Here is a 14,589-nt window from a genome sequence, read left to right on the forward strand (position 1 = left end):
CTACGATTCCTATGTTGGAAAACATCCCAAACCTCTGAAATAAGACATTCCCAAACCCAGTAAATTTTAGTTTCATGTATGCAAAGTTTTCCAGAATTTATATCCTGTGTATTTCTTTCCATTCTGAGCAATGAGTCCAAAGAAATTTGCAGATGAACATCGAAAAATCAATTACTTATCACAGGTCACTCTAGGAAGACCCAGCCATATGGTGGTAGAAGGATCAAAGATGAACTTTTAAACTCTGAAGTTTGATAATTTTCAAATGCACAATATGATATATAAAAACATAACATTTCTAGTATTGCTAGTATACTTAATACAGCTAGCTAAATTTTCTAATGATTGCATTATCTATTAACTTCTGCATCAGCCATCTCCTAGGATTTTCTAAAATGTCTATCACTATCGTACATGTATTTTTGCACAGTACAGTGCGTATTTTTCCCCATATATTTGTAATGCAGTGAAGCTTTTGATTTTGGCGTTTCTAACTGAAGATTCAAAAATAAAAAATAAGGTGCACAACTCTGCCTGTGATGCTAAAATACACTTCATTACTGCTGAGTTATTAATGGTGCCTAGTGCATGCAAGAAAGATAGGAAAAATGTGAAAAATAAGCATTTTCTTTTAAATCAGACTGATGTTATAATGGAATGTGGACTATGCCTTTTATAATAAAATTCTGTAGCAGGAATATAGATGGTTAATATGAAATTATAATTGCTATAACAGTACAGATTTAGAAATATAATCCTTTCTAATGCCCTGTAAAAATACTGCTAACAGAGGGGAAGGAACAGGAACCAATAGCACTGTATTTTCCAGAATAGAAACTCTATGGTAGCTGTGCCTGACCACATCAAAATGGTTTCTATTTGTTCACTCTTCCCCGTCCCTAATATGTCAAAAGCTGCCATCTCCAATCAGAAACATTATAAAAGGAGTGTTGCACAAAAAAAGTCATTTCAATGAATTAAGTGGCTTTAAGGGTGGCAATGGATGCTGACTGCATTATACTGCTGTTGTGTTCAGTCACCGAATGGAAATACTTACTAGGCAGAGCAAGATTTCTAAAACCAAAGCTGATGGACCCATGAGTTGACAGTGACAAGAGACTGAAAATACTCTGTTCTCCTAGACAAAGGTAACACCTAGCTAATGACATCAGCTACTAACAGAAACAAACAAAAAAATGTCATACGAGGTCTAAATAGGTTCTATAAAGGTAAACATGCATATTGGAAAATTTAATCGACATTTTGAAGTGAACCATTAAACATTGTTATCTTCATTTTTCTGTTGATGAAAGACTGGCTTGTGGTTCATTCAAACTAAATAAAATTAGGAGGAGAAAACCCATGATTTCCAAGTTGAAAAAGGGATTTCTGCTGGTGCAAAACCAAAAAGAAATAAAACCTTCTTTCCTAGTTCTGCATTCATAAAAATAAGGAAACTGCTGACGCTTAAGATGTGTCTGGTAAATAGAAAGATCATTTAATTATTGTATTTCTATATAACAACAAAAAAAATGTTAATTCACATTTGAACTTAATTCTTTCATACCCACATCTCTATATCGTTATGGACAGATAATATTTGGCTTCAGAATTGAACTACTGTCCAATATTTGCTTCATTAAAACTCCTTGTGAATCAAATAAATGGCAAATCAACTAGCTGGATGTTCTTCAGTATAAAATAGAAATGGGTGTACAAAGACACTTTTTCTTTGGGGTAAAAGTATTTAGACTGCTTATGGAAAGCCACATTATCCCCTGATTATTCACCCTTATCTAACACCCTGGGGGCTACCCGTGAGGTATGCATATAATATTTTGTCTTGAAACAGACATTTTCAGTCAAACAAAATCAGCATTTTTTGATTGAATAAGATGGTACAATTACCACAAAAGGTAAAAGTGTACTGAAAAGTCCCAGAATTGTCCTATTTACAACAAATGAAATACACTTCTCAGACATTTATTGATACCATGAATGTATATATTGCCCAAGTACAGAACCACACAAAGTTTTTGTTACAATTAAACGCAAGAAACCGGTGTGGTTTTCAGGAAACATTTTCCCAAAATATATTGTACAATTTTTAATATTTTTGTTTGTTTGTTAAGTCTCTTCTGAAGAGCCCATTTCAACTCATACACCCTAAATCCAGAATTTGCACATTATTATGGTGCATCTGTTCTGCTATCCTGCAAAAGCCCAGCTGCAAAGCAGTGATCTGGACAGGTTGTCTGATCTCTGTATGTGAAACTGGCAAATCCTTAAAGAATTATTACTTGATACAAAACAGCAAAAAATTCCAACATTGCAATCTCCTTTAAAATTGTATGTTGAACACATCTGAAATCACCTGCAATGGCTGTATTTCCAAAGCAAAATTGTCTTTATTAGTAGAAACTGGTAATGAAGAAGAGCTAGCCGTACTCTACACACCCACCCCTGCAAAAAATCCCAAACACCTAAGCCAATCCACAATACAAATCCTCTTACAACTACATAACATGAACCTGACTAGTGAGCACCAGTATGTGGCAAGTAGTGTGGATAATGGCTGGCTGATGAGACAGTTCTGCAATCAATTAAGAGAATCCTTATGAATATTATAAAAAATAAGTATAATACTGTGACAAAACACCAAAAAAAAGAAGGAAAAGAGAAAATATAAGCAATTTGCAATCATGCAGATAAGACTTTTTATTGACACAAAATGCAACAAAGTAGTCAAAGAAAAAATGAAACACCATTAAGACATATATCATCATGGTCTTAAGAAAAAAGTCTAACCTCAGACCTGCTTTCCTAACTTATTTTTTGTATTTTACTTGCATACCATCAATATATCTCCTTACACTATCTTAATAAGCTCATTCTGAATAAAGATTCTTAAACTATTACACTTTCCATAGTTGTAAACCTTCAGTGACATGATTTACACTTCAGTGAATTTTTTCTAGTTGTAAACAGAACGCATATCTAGAAGGAAACCTGAGAGGTCAGCTAATCCAGCTCCATATCCCAAGGCAAGATTTGCTAAACTGCTTCAGACATCTGTCTGTGGAATCCATTCTTTAGAATCTTTAACTGAGAAGTATTTCCTAGCCTTTCTAGATAATCTGTTTCAACACAACTGTGTTTATATCTAAAAGCAAGTCAATAACCTGTTTCAAATACAGAGACATGAACAGAACATAAACTGCTAAATACTGAAGTTTTTTACCTATTCCAATAATTCCTACTAAAACTCCAGATTCCTGTGTCTTAAATCTTCATGTTCCACTGTACTTTCAGTACTGAAGAATGCACATTAATGTATTATGCAAGATTCTTTCCCTGTTTGTAGGGTATGCATTCACAAGCTTAAGATACCATGAATATTGTGAGCCCTCGTTCATTCTTAGAATCATACAATCATTTAGGTTGGAAAAGACATTTAAGATCATCGAGTCCAACCGTCAACCATGCCCACTAAACCATGTCCCAAAGTGCCTTGTCTATGTGCTTTTTTAATACCTCCAGGGATGGTGACTCTTGCTTCATGGTTTATTTCTGGTCGATCACTTAATGAAATTCACTCCTTCCTCTCCTGTAAAATTATTTGCTCTGGAGCTAAAAATTTTGTCTTATCAGCACAATAGTAAATATTGTATAGCAAATGCCTTTCAGCTAGTCCTTTCTTTTTTGTTCTAGGTTTTGCTGTATTATGACATCGGAGAATATCTGCTCTATGAAATCTCTAATTGTGGCTTGTTTTCTGAGAGTGACTGACGTACTTCTGAATACATCCAGCATGTAAACTCTGCATGCAAAACTCAAAAAACCCCAAAAGGAAACCACCCCCTCACCCAGCAGGCATGTAATCTCAGACATCAGGTGACTATTCAATTACTTCTAAGAATAATGATTCTCAACCCAGACAGCAGTTCTGGCACTTCCTGAATGACCACTGCAATGACAACCTCAGTGTCAAAGCACTGGAATTTAAAAAAGGGCTCTCTACATAAATGGACTCAGTGAACCAAACTTATTACATACTAAGGCAGAAAATTTAACAGCACATCACTGCTGTGCCGTGCACAGTTTTGGTATTTGTCTGAGATATATAACAGCTTCATCATTGAACCTATGGCTTTAAGTTTATGCATAGTTTTAACCCTAAAGATTGTAACCACTGTTCATCAGATATACCACATCCCTTTACAGGTCCTAAATGATAACACTGCTTTCCTTTCTGCCTGAATCACATAATGAGTAAAGAAAGCAATTTTGCTTTAGAAACAAGAAAAAGGCCAGAAACTTTTTTCCCTCCATTTAACAAGCTTCAACAGAGTAGCAAAAATTTCTTCATTGCTTTTGTCTAGATTTAAAATACCCTTGTTTAGTTGCTCAATTACTTCACAGTCTGCTTGTTTTGTTTGGTTAGGTTGTCTGCTATATATTGTCATGTAATCACTCAGCCAAATGAAAAATCCTCAGATCTACTTCACTGTGCTTTAAATTGCTTGCTTTTTTTCTTTTAAAATTTTTTAAATTAAGACTTCTCTTCAACTATTTGTTAATCATCAGATTTGAAAACAACATCCTACAACAGCATAAATCATTCACTCATTTACAAAGAACTTAAAGGTATAACATCACTTTTTTTTAAATCTTCACCAATATGCATCTCTGTTTTCCCCATCCCAGTATATTCATTTCTATAGTTTAAATTACCCTTAATCAGGAACATTAAAATAGTTGCCTCTGGTTTAGCTTCCAAGTTCTTGAGACATTGTTCTTGCTGCATATGCTCAGTAACGATCTGAACTTTACACAACCCTTTTTCTTTGAAACCAGAAATCAACAGTACACATACCCCTAACAGGAGACTAGATTGCCTGGAGGCTGCTGCATACTAAATCACTGACCCTTGAACAAACAGTTCTTATTTGGGGCTTTTTTTTTTTTTTTTTTGAATGAAAATCTATTTGTTTCACAGACACTCTGTATGCAATAATTTACTTCAGTTTTTAGATCTGTAGTAGTCACTTATGTAACACAGGCATACAGCATCTTTCAAAAGTTAGATTAAATTTAGATGCACAATTCCTATTATTTATTCATATCAAATGAAACGGCTGAACATTATTTGTAAAACACATTGAACGAGCTCACTAAAATCTGTGTCAGGTTCAGCAATAGCAGAAGCACATTTCAAGATCACATGTTTTTCTGGAATTTGAAAAAAGATCCCAATGTAAAGAGCTGAGGTTAAGTTGCACTCCATGGCAAGCGATTGCCTCATTTCTGGTTTTAGGAAGCATATCCTAGGTTTACTGTAATCAATATCTGGCCCACTGACTATAGTCGTAAAGGAACCCACCGGTGTGTACTGTGGATCTTTTTCCTCAGCTCCTCCTGTGGTAGCCTCAGGGACCTGACCAAAATGCACCTGAGGTTAGGAATGCGTAGTGGGCTGCCCTTGCTCCATAGGGCTGACTATGGAAATGAACAGGCCATGTGGTTAACAGGCCGTAGCTCTTAACAAAACTGACTGAAAGTTGTGCTACTTCCAAATTTTCTGTCAGATCAAAATAGCAAAAGCAAGATTTTTGTCCCAATTAATAATTTTTCTATATGCATGCAAATAAAAACAGAAATATGGCTACACAGTAGCTATACTGTAAAGTGAACTATTTTATAAAGTACAGAAATTTCTCGTTTACTTTAAGTTAACCACTGCTCATGTTTGCTTACAGCCAAGATTATTGATATAAAAAAATATACTGTCTCCTGTTATTTACTCATTTTCTAATGATGAAGAAAATTTTTCTTGGACTATAGCAAACTACTTCAGTATCCATGCTATTAGAGAACAATTCAAGTAAGTGCAATCCATATGAAAAATTACACATCCAAACCCAAACTTCCCACAGGCAGAAAGGACAGGGCAAAGAGAATTGGATTTATACTGCAGAGTAGGAAGACTTAAGCTACGACTTCTACAGAAATATTTTTTATTAGAAAAACTAATTGAAGTTACTCCTCCTTCCACGCCTTGCTATTTCCACTCTTTGTTCCTCTCCATTATGCTTCAATACTTTAGAGCATTTAAAAAAAATTTTGTAACTTTAAGAATAATATAATATGTTCAGGAAAGACAGACTACTCTTACCAAAAAGGCACCAGAACAGTTAGGCAAAATTCTTGTTAGAAATTATTTGGATAAAGTTGATCCTTAGAAAATGAAGAAGGTCCACTAAGGGACCCCTCAGTTTTCTCATTTTGATTAATAACATTTTTAGTTTTAAGTGCTTCTCTATATTCAAGTTTTCACAGTCTGAATAGTTGCAAGACACTGATTTATAGATTCTTTCAAGAAACGTAAATACGAAAAACAGTAAAAGAATCTTTAAAACATTAAAATCTCCAGCTATCAATGATCTGAATATGTATAGATAACAGTGGGAAATCAAATTTTAATTTCTAATTAAGTAAATTGGACAATATGCTTTGCATTATTCAGATCTTCTTTAGTCCAGTAGCAACTTTTTTAATGGGTATAATTAGGGTACTGTTAGGTTTTCAGAGCTTTTATTCATGGAAGAAAAGTAAGGTATCTCCCTGACTTGTACTTTTAAGCCTCTTGTGAAAACTATAAGGGTACTACAATTCTTTAGATGGCACTACTTATTTCCTATAATGTTGTTCAGCTTACTCAAAGTGTCCAGATGTTTGACAAATCATGAATAAAAGAGCAAGCATTAATACATTCCCTTGAACTACAAGGTTCAGTGTCGAACTACAACATCCCTGGTTGTTTGATAACATTCTGGAATGCATAGAATTGCCACAGAAAACTTATCTGAAACAAAAGTTCCAGGTTTAGACTGCTGCTTTAACATTTGAGACGCAGTTTACACCTTAATAAGATTTTGACAGATACAGTCTTAATAGTAGTCTGCATGGTTTTGGTAGCCATTGTATGAGTATAAATTGAATGGTTTATCTTTCTTTCTACTATTGTCTTTTAAACTCTTCCTGTGTAACCACTGACATGACTGCTCTGTAGCTATTTGTGACCAAGATGTTTTATGTTAAGGACCAAGAGACCAATACCCAAGCAGTTTTTAGCATAGTAAGCCTAAACATTCACATGCAGTAGAGTAGAATCACTTAAAACGGATTGTAAATTGCAAGATTAACCATAAACTATAAACCCCAAGAAATCAAGAAGGCCCTGAACTTTCTCTGAACTTCATGGTTAGGATCAGTAAGTTATTATCTACTGAACAAATTAGATTTTTGTAATCAGGAAGCATTTTTGAACGTAAAACATTTACTCTTAACTGCAGTTAATATAAAGAGTGAAATAGAATTAATTTTTCATACTATACTGTTAGTATTTTCTATCTATAGCACACACCATAATCACACAGCAGTTAGTGACAAACCCTGATTCTAAAACTATATTTACATTTTAATAACAATTTAATGAATGTGAAAACTACAGGCACTTTCATTTTTATCTGAAGCAAGCCAAACTTATGGCAAAATGCGCGACCAAATAATTAAGTTACAAAGAATGATATTGAGCAAACTAAAAAACCCCAACCCTAATATAAAATTATTTCAGAAAGAACAACCAAAAACAAAAAAAAGGAAAATAAAAGACTTATCAGGGAAGACTAAAAGTTAAAAATAAAAATAAATGCCAAGTGCTAAATACTCTAGGAATCAAAAAAAAGTTAAGCTCTTTCTGCCCTACATAATAAGAGTGACATTGTAAAGGCTATGTGCATTACATCAAAGATTGCCTTTCTGAACACACTTGGATGGCTAAGTCAAAAAAAAAAAAGTTTTCTGCTTGCCAGTTCTGAGAGACTCACAATACAAAATACTCTGTTTGGGTGCCTTATCATAAATAATCAAAGTAAAATTTTCATGTCATATCAAAGATGGCCTAATCCTGCCATGCTTAAATCAACAGCCATTTTGATACTGATATGAAGTACCAGAATGGGCACTAACTGACCAAAATGATCATACCTGCACATACTACCTCAACTCAGCTAAAAAGCCCAAATACTTACTTGGACTTCAAAATCCATATTCTCCAGAAATTTCTGGTTCATCGTCTCTGCAAATTTGTTGATGGCTCTCAAGAACACCCTAAAAAAGAAAAGCAATGATACAGATGAATGAATGTCATCTCTGGGAATCTATTCCAACCATGTATGATATTGACAGCAACACATTTAACCACTGAACACACTAGAAAAAGCAAAGTTCACACATACATGAACACAGCAGATGACATTCTGTGCAATGGCATGTTATTTATAGTCTGTTATATATAAAAAAGATTTAAGCACACAATTGTCAAAAAGTTTCTTGATCTCCATTGAAAAATTCAGACAATTTCTTTTCCTTTGCTGCACATGGCACTGCATTCCTGAGAAAACAGAGAGCAATTCTTTCAAACACAACTTTACCTTCTATGTGACAAAACTGAATCATTTACAAGACAGTTATTGCCGCCTCCTCATGGGTTTGACAGCTGAAAGAGTTCCTGTACTTATGTTATTAGTTAGGAGCTGGCACTGCATTTTCCCAATTAAAAGATATTGTGTGCAGCTTTTCAGTTTTCTCACAGGTGGTGAGGGGAAGATGACACTTCTGCCCATATTTCTCCTCAGGTTGATTATAAAAACACATTCAAAGCTGAGTTAAGATACAGTTATTTCTTCCAAGAGGAAGAGTGTGAATGTTATCCCTCTAGCTTGAAAAGCAACACCTATTTATGCTCATTATTAAGGCAGCAAGATTAAGTCATGTTTCTAAGGCCAATTTCTTTGTCTAACTTTCCAGCACAGTACATTTGTAAAACAAAAATCAATTGTATCTCTAAATATTTATAAAGTTTATTTAAATAATTCAGTTTCATTCAATTTGCAATTTTGAAAACAAGTGATCCATTTCCCTCTGCTTCAAAGGTAAAATTTTTAAAAGTTTGAAGTGGAAATATTTCTATAGCAAACACTGTGAGGGCAAACATACTTCAACATGAAAGAGGCAAACTCAAGGAAAAAACCAATCCTAACTGTTCAAATACAATGACTGACTGTCAACTAGCTATTAACAATCAGGAAAAAGATCTAACAGTTATAAGAGACAATAATTCAATAATTAGAATTGCTAGCAAAAGATTAAGAGACCAGAGGATATCTGTATGTTACTGTCAAAGGAATGTTGCATCCTTGTGTTAGACCCTATGTGGTGTTCTGGTCTCCCATCTCAAAAAGATAAACAAATACAAAAAGAAAAAAGAGAGAAGAAAACAAGCAAACAACAGTGACAAAGAAATGATCAAACACATTTAATGGATTGTGCCTGAGTTTCTTTAGTCAGGGGACACTACGTGACTGAGGGATATGGTAGAATCTATAAAATTGAAAGTACCATGGAGAAGAGAGACTTACTGTTCACTGTTTCTCATACAAGCATTGGAGAGCACTGAACAAAATCAGTATGTGCATTCAAAATCAGCAGAAAGATATTTTTTATGCTAGTCTTGCACAGCTATGTAACTCACTTCCACAGGATGCTGTGAATGCCTGAACTTTATCCTGGCTTAAAAGTGATTAGACACAAAGACAAAAATGAAGTGAGGACTACTAAATGTCACTGGAGGCTGGGAGAATGCAGCAAACTCTGTTGCTTCTTCCCAGCTCTGTTGTTATACTGTTCCTTAGGCAGCCATTTATGAGCCACTACCAGAAACAGAATAGTCAGTGAAATGAATTTTAGTTTTACCACCAAAAAAAAAAAAAAAAAAAAAAAAAAAAATTTTTTTGCAAGGGCTACATTCAGTTTCTTAATGAGGGAGGTAAAGCAGTTGTTCAGCTTTTGGCAGGCTTATGACAAGGAATCCTATTTACCCACTAAGCAATAGTCCAAAGAAAGGCACTGCTTCATTAGGGCAACAACTTGACTGGCTAGATTGAAATCCCTTGTTATGACTATGGTTTTCCATGAGGAAAAAATTCTTTGTGAAAGCATGAAGCAGAATGTTTTCTTTCCATCCACGTAACATTTGTCTGTAATGGTGATATGATCAAGGAAATAAAGTAATTTATACATGGTGTTACATCTTTCCAACTCTTTTTTTAATGTGATCAGAGGGACACTAGGGTTTTAACTACTACAGTAACTGTGGCATTGGAAGGTAACAGACTTCTATGGGTGCTGTGTTGCTCTACTGTATCATCCCACACATTCGGATAAGCTTCTTTCCAATAGTCTAGGGCATACTCTGATCTAATCTTCTAACGCTAACTCAGCTAATCTTGCCAGCTGAATTAAGGGTCTGATCTGTGAAATGCTGAGTGTCAACAAATCACCTCAAGTTCAGGAAACCTGATTTTGCTCAATACTGTTCTTGCAGGCTATGACCACTCTCCTAAACAACCTCTGTATAATCACAGAATTGCTCTGTGTATCTACTGCAATTTTAGCCTATGTTGGTCTGAACAGGGTATTGCACTTTCTTTTTGGCCTTTTATGTGATCAACTTATTCTGGAAAATGCGATCTCCTCTGCAAGCTGCCCCACACTACCTGCAAGAATAAAAACATTCACCCCTAATGCTTCACTCGTATGGGTACATTTAACTCTACAAAACTGCCTGATGCTTGACACAAACAGTTTAAGATTTTGGAAAAAAAGGGGTTTTCTAAAAAGAATGGTCTACTTTAGACAGCACAAAAACCATACACAGCTAGGCAGAATCATGGACACCCACATGTTACTCTGTCAGCATCTCCATTACTCTTCTGAGTAGGAGTTCTGGGTCCAGGCCTTTTTAACCATCATGTCTTTTCTGTAGAACTATATTGCTCTAGATTCTCCTTTGATTTACAAGGTATATTTCTTGCCAACTCACGTAATCAAGTTTTTCAGCTCCAGCTGCTCAGACAGTAGCATTTCCCTTCACCCAGAAAGCCTTTTTTTGCAGTAGGAGGCGGTGTCCTCCATTTTTGAGACTTTTTTTATTTCCCAACTTCTGTGTATTAACACACTACTCCAACACCTATGGTGAAACATGTCACCTAAATATCCTGTTTGGGCAGAATCTGGTATGGTGCTGATAATTTATCTTACAGTAAAAAAAACCTGCACTTTTAGGTACTTTGCCTTTTAGCACAGAAATATCATGCAAGATACAGTAGAAATAATCATAACTTAAACACACATGAAATTCAGTAGTGTAAATCTATTTCATAATATGGACATATTTCTTGTGTGTCATATTTTACAATTTTTGTGAAGAGCTTGTAGTTTAATGTTAGCCATACCTAAAAAGCCCCAAGGGCAACTGAGAAATACTGATATACTTAAAGTCCAGTAAAAATTACTGATACTATTAAAAATATTTACAGGATTCTATACAATATAATTATATGTAAGCTATCTTCTGTGAATATCCCTTTCATTCTCACAGATATTTTTATCTGACATACTGGAATGACACATTTGCAGGAAGCATGCAATACTTCCAGGCTGTCAAGTTCCAAATATTTTCATGCATTTGTATTTTGCCTAAAGGGTGTATCTATTTCTGTCATTGGAAGTCACTTAGGCAGTATGTTTGAATTCTACTCCTGGCTCCTGCCAATGCCATGCTGTCCTACCTCAATGATTTCATTTCTATATGCCTCAGTCTCCCCATTCACCAAAAAGGGGTATTAATTAACTAGCCACAAGTATGAAGCCAAACAGATATTTATAAAACACTTTGAGATTTTGATGAAAACAAGAGAAAATATAATTTTAATTATTACTGACAGCATATTCCTATTTAAAGAACTAAACATTGATCCAAAAGGAGAGAGTTAAAGTCATTTGACTGGAGAAGTCATCATTCCTTACATGATTATTCATAACATCAGTTATCATAGTTGATAGTTATCAAATATAACAGAGAAGGTACAGCTAGAAAAGAGATGGTAAAAACATGTGCCCCAGAACAGCTCAGAAAAACACAATATGTACTGTCTGACTTCAGAAGTTATTGAGAAAAATTACTGAAAGGGATTATCTTGTCACACTGTAATATAACTTAATTTCCCTTCTATAACAGACCATTAGCGCTTACCTTTTCTCTGAACTTGGGGACTGCTGCTCTGTTCTGCTTTGCAGAATTAGACTGATCTAGACTGACCAAAGGACAGGATCTTGATTTCTCATACAGATAACGTCATTAGGTGTTTCTTCTGTTTAACCTTCTCCTCTTGTCACCTTCTCCCTTAATTTTAATCATCACACCGGGCTACAAATATGTTCTTTCAGGTGTTTTAATTATGATAACTTTTCCACAGTTACTTAATATGGAATTAATTTCTTATCAGTTTAAGTAATTGTGATCTAAAATTGTTGAAATTCCTTTACCCACAATAATTTCCATGATATTTCCTGAGTTTATGGGGATTGATGCTTCTAATTTACAGTTCATATCAATCTCCTGGGCCTGAAGATTTATGGATGATCTTCAAAGGCCAAAGTCTCTAGGCTTAATTTGGGTATAAAAACGTAAGGTTTTGGCTTAGGACAGCAACAGAATCGCCATGGTTCAACTGCTGCTATCTCCTTTACCCTTCTAAATTTCCTGCTGCTTCTGCTTTGCTTTACTGTATTGTCAGAGAAATTTCTTTCAAATTTTGGCTTGAAAGAAAGTCCAATGAATAGAATCCTGTGCAATTGTACTTAGTTTCAAATACTTAGATTTATGTTCTAAAGAGGGATAGAACAGTACCGTAAGTAACATATATAAATACAGACACACAAAGCTGAAAATTTATAAGTCATCCTAAGATAAAAATTTTATTTCAAACTGATTAACCCTCAAACAAAATAAAACATAGGGGCTGAGATGGAGCAAAGAAAGAATTTTGTATTCATAAACAACATGTTGTTAAAGTAGGATTTCAAGGCTATTCCTTAGAAGATGATGACTCTATTTAACAGTAAAATAGGTCTGCACATTGTCCTTGCTTTTGAAGTGCAAATAGGTAATAAACCTAAAACACAGATCTGGAACTCCAAGTTATTTTTAGCAAACAAGTTAGAATTAGTGCATCAGCTCCTTGCAGCATAAAACAAAGAGATGATTACAGTAAAAAACCCAAAATTAAAACAAACAAACAAGCAAACAAAACAACCCCAAACCCTTAAATTGACATTGCCTGTTCTTGGGTGGCTTTGCAAAAGCTGGCTTTTTTCTGCACCTAGCTGCACACATAGTATACTTCTGGGTCCACAAAATTATTTTGGGAAAGGTGCCTAAATCAGGTACAGAATTATGAACCTTCCCAAAATCATGAATCAACCTTTCCTCAGACTCTTACACATGAATTCTTTTAAAGCAGTGGTCCAACAGCAGTGAGATGCTCTTCAATGTCTTCAAGTTCACAAGGCTAAAATTTGGGAGTTTACTGCTTCAACTTTGAGATGAGTAATCCAGACACTGAGGTGAAAGCTGCATTAATTCACTTAGGTATTTATGAGGATCAACTCAAACTCATTTTGCTATGTCTTCTAAAGCTGTGATTACACTGATGTAATGACAGGTGGAAAAAATTAATCAAGTACAAACTTCTACTGGATAATCAGACACAAAAAATAGAGATAAGCTTTAAAAGAATATAATTTCCTGTGTTGTTGTGAAAGCTCTTACTGAAAGAAACCATTAAAATGCTGGAATATATGTATTTTTAAAATCATGTCTGGAAACCAATGAAGACATGGACAGTTTTTAAAACTCAGAACTTCTTCCCACAAACCCTAAGTGCTTTTCCTTCAGAGAATTTGGTCCACAAATTAAAGTCAGAAGGAGTTACACCAACTTCAGTTTGGCAGGCATTTTTTTGTAAATCACGAAGGCTGATCAATCAGCACTTTCATCAGTGAATCCTCTACTTGAGCAGATGAGGAATATGAGAGGAGTTCTTTCAAAGTCTAGGGCATGCATTGACTTATTATTTTGAAGATCTTTTCTGAGTTCTGACATACATGGTCTTGCCAGTATGGCAGTTACATGAACTCTGGAGTAGGGAATAGCAGAGCCAAAATAATACTCCCAAATAATTTATGTTGACTTGATAGTAGCATCCTCATAAAATGCTTTGCAGAAGACACCTGATATGTATTTTAACATGAAGCAAGCACAACAGAAAAGCTGATTCTCTTGTAGAGAAAATCAACTGATTCTCTTGTAGGCTTCTGTCATCTTTCCTCTTCCTTCTTGTGTGAAGAGCTAGAAGGTGGCACATAAAATAAAGAGCAGACTAGCAAAGTGGGTCAGACCCAATCCCAAATGCCGATCATTGTCAATGACCGAAAGAGGGAACAGCAATTATAAACTAAACCTGGAAGATATAAAATACACAGAAGAGAGATCAGACAAGCAATCAGTGTGACAGGAGAGATAAAATAAATATGCATTTACTATTTCAGTGACCAAAACAGAGCAGCAGGAGAAAGCCTGAGAAAACAGGTGAAAAGATAATAACAAAAAACTTTACAAAGTAA

General features: G+C 34.9%; 1 protein-coding gene across 1 annotated transcript in view; it reads right to left on the bottom strand.

Annotated features, from left to right (window-relative positions):
* Positions 1–14,589, bottom strand: part of DOCK2 (dedicator of cytokinesis 2) — a 213,200-nt gene that overhangs the window by 57,307 nt on the left and 141,304 nt on the right. Inside the window, exon 30 of the mRNA XM_029998203.1 lies at positions 8,094–8,172. Coding sequence (XP_029854063.1) covers positions 8,094–8,172 — 79 coding nt within the window. The remainder of the gene's footprint in view (positions 1–8,093; positions 8,173–14,589) is intronic.

Source organism: Aquila chrysaetos, chromosome 22 (genome assembly GCF_900496995.4).
Source record: "Aquila chrysaetos chrysaetos chromosome 22, bAquChr1.4, whole genome shotgun sequence".
In the NCBI taxonomy this organism is placed as follows: Eukaryota; Metazoa; Chordata; class Aves; order Accipitriformes; family Accipitridae; genus Aquila; species Aquila chrysaetos.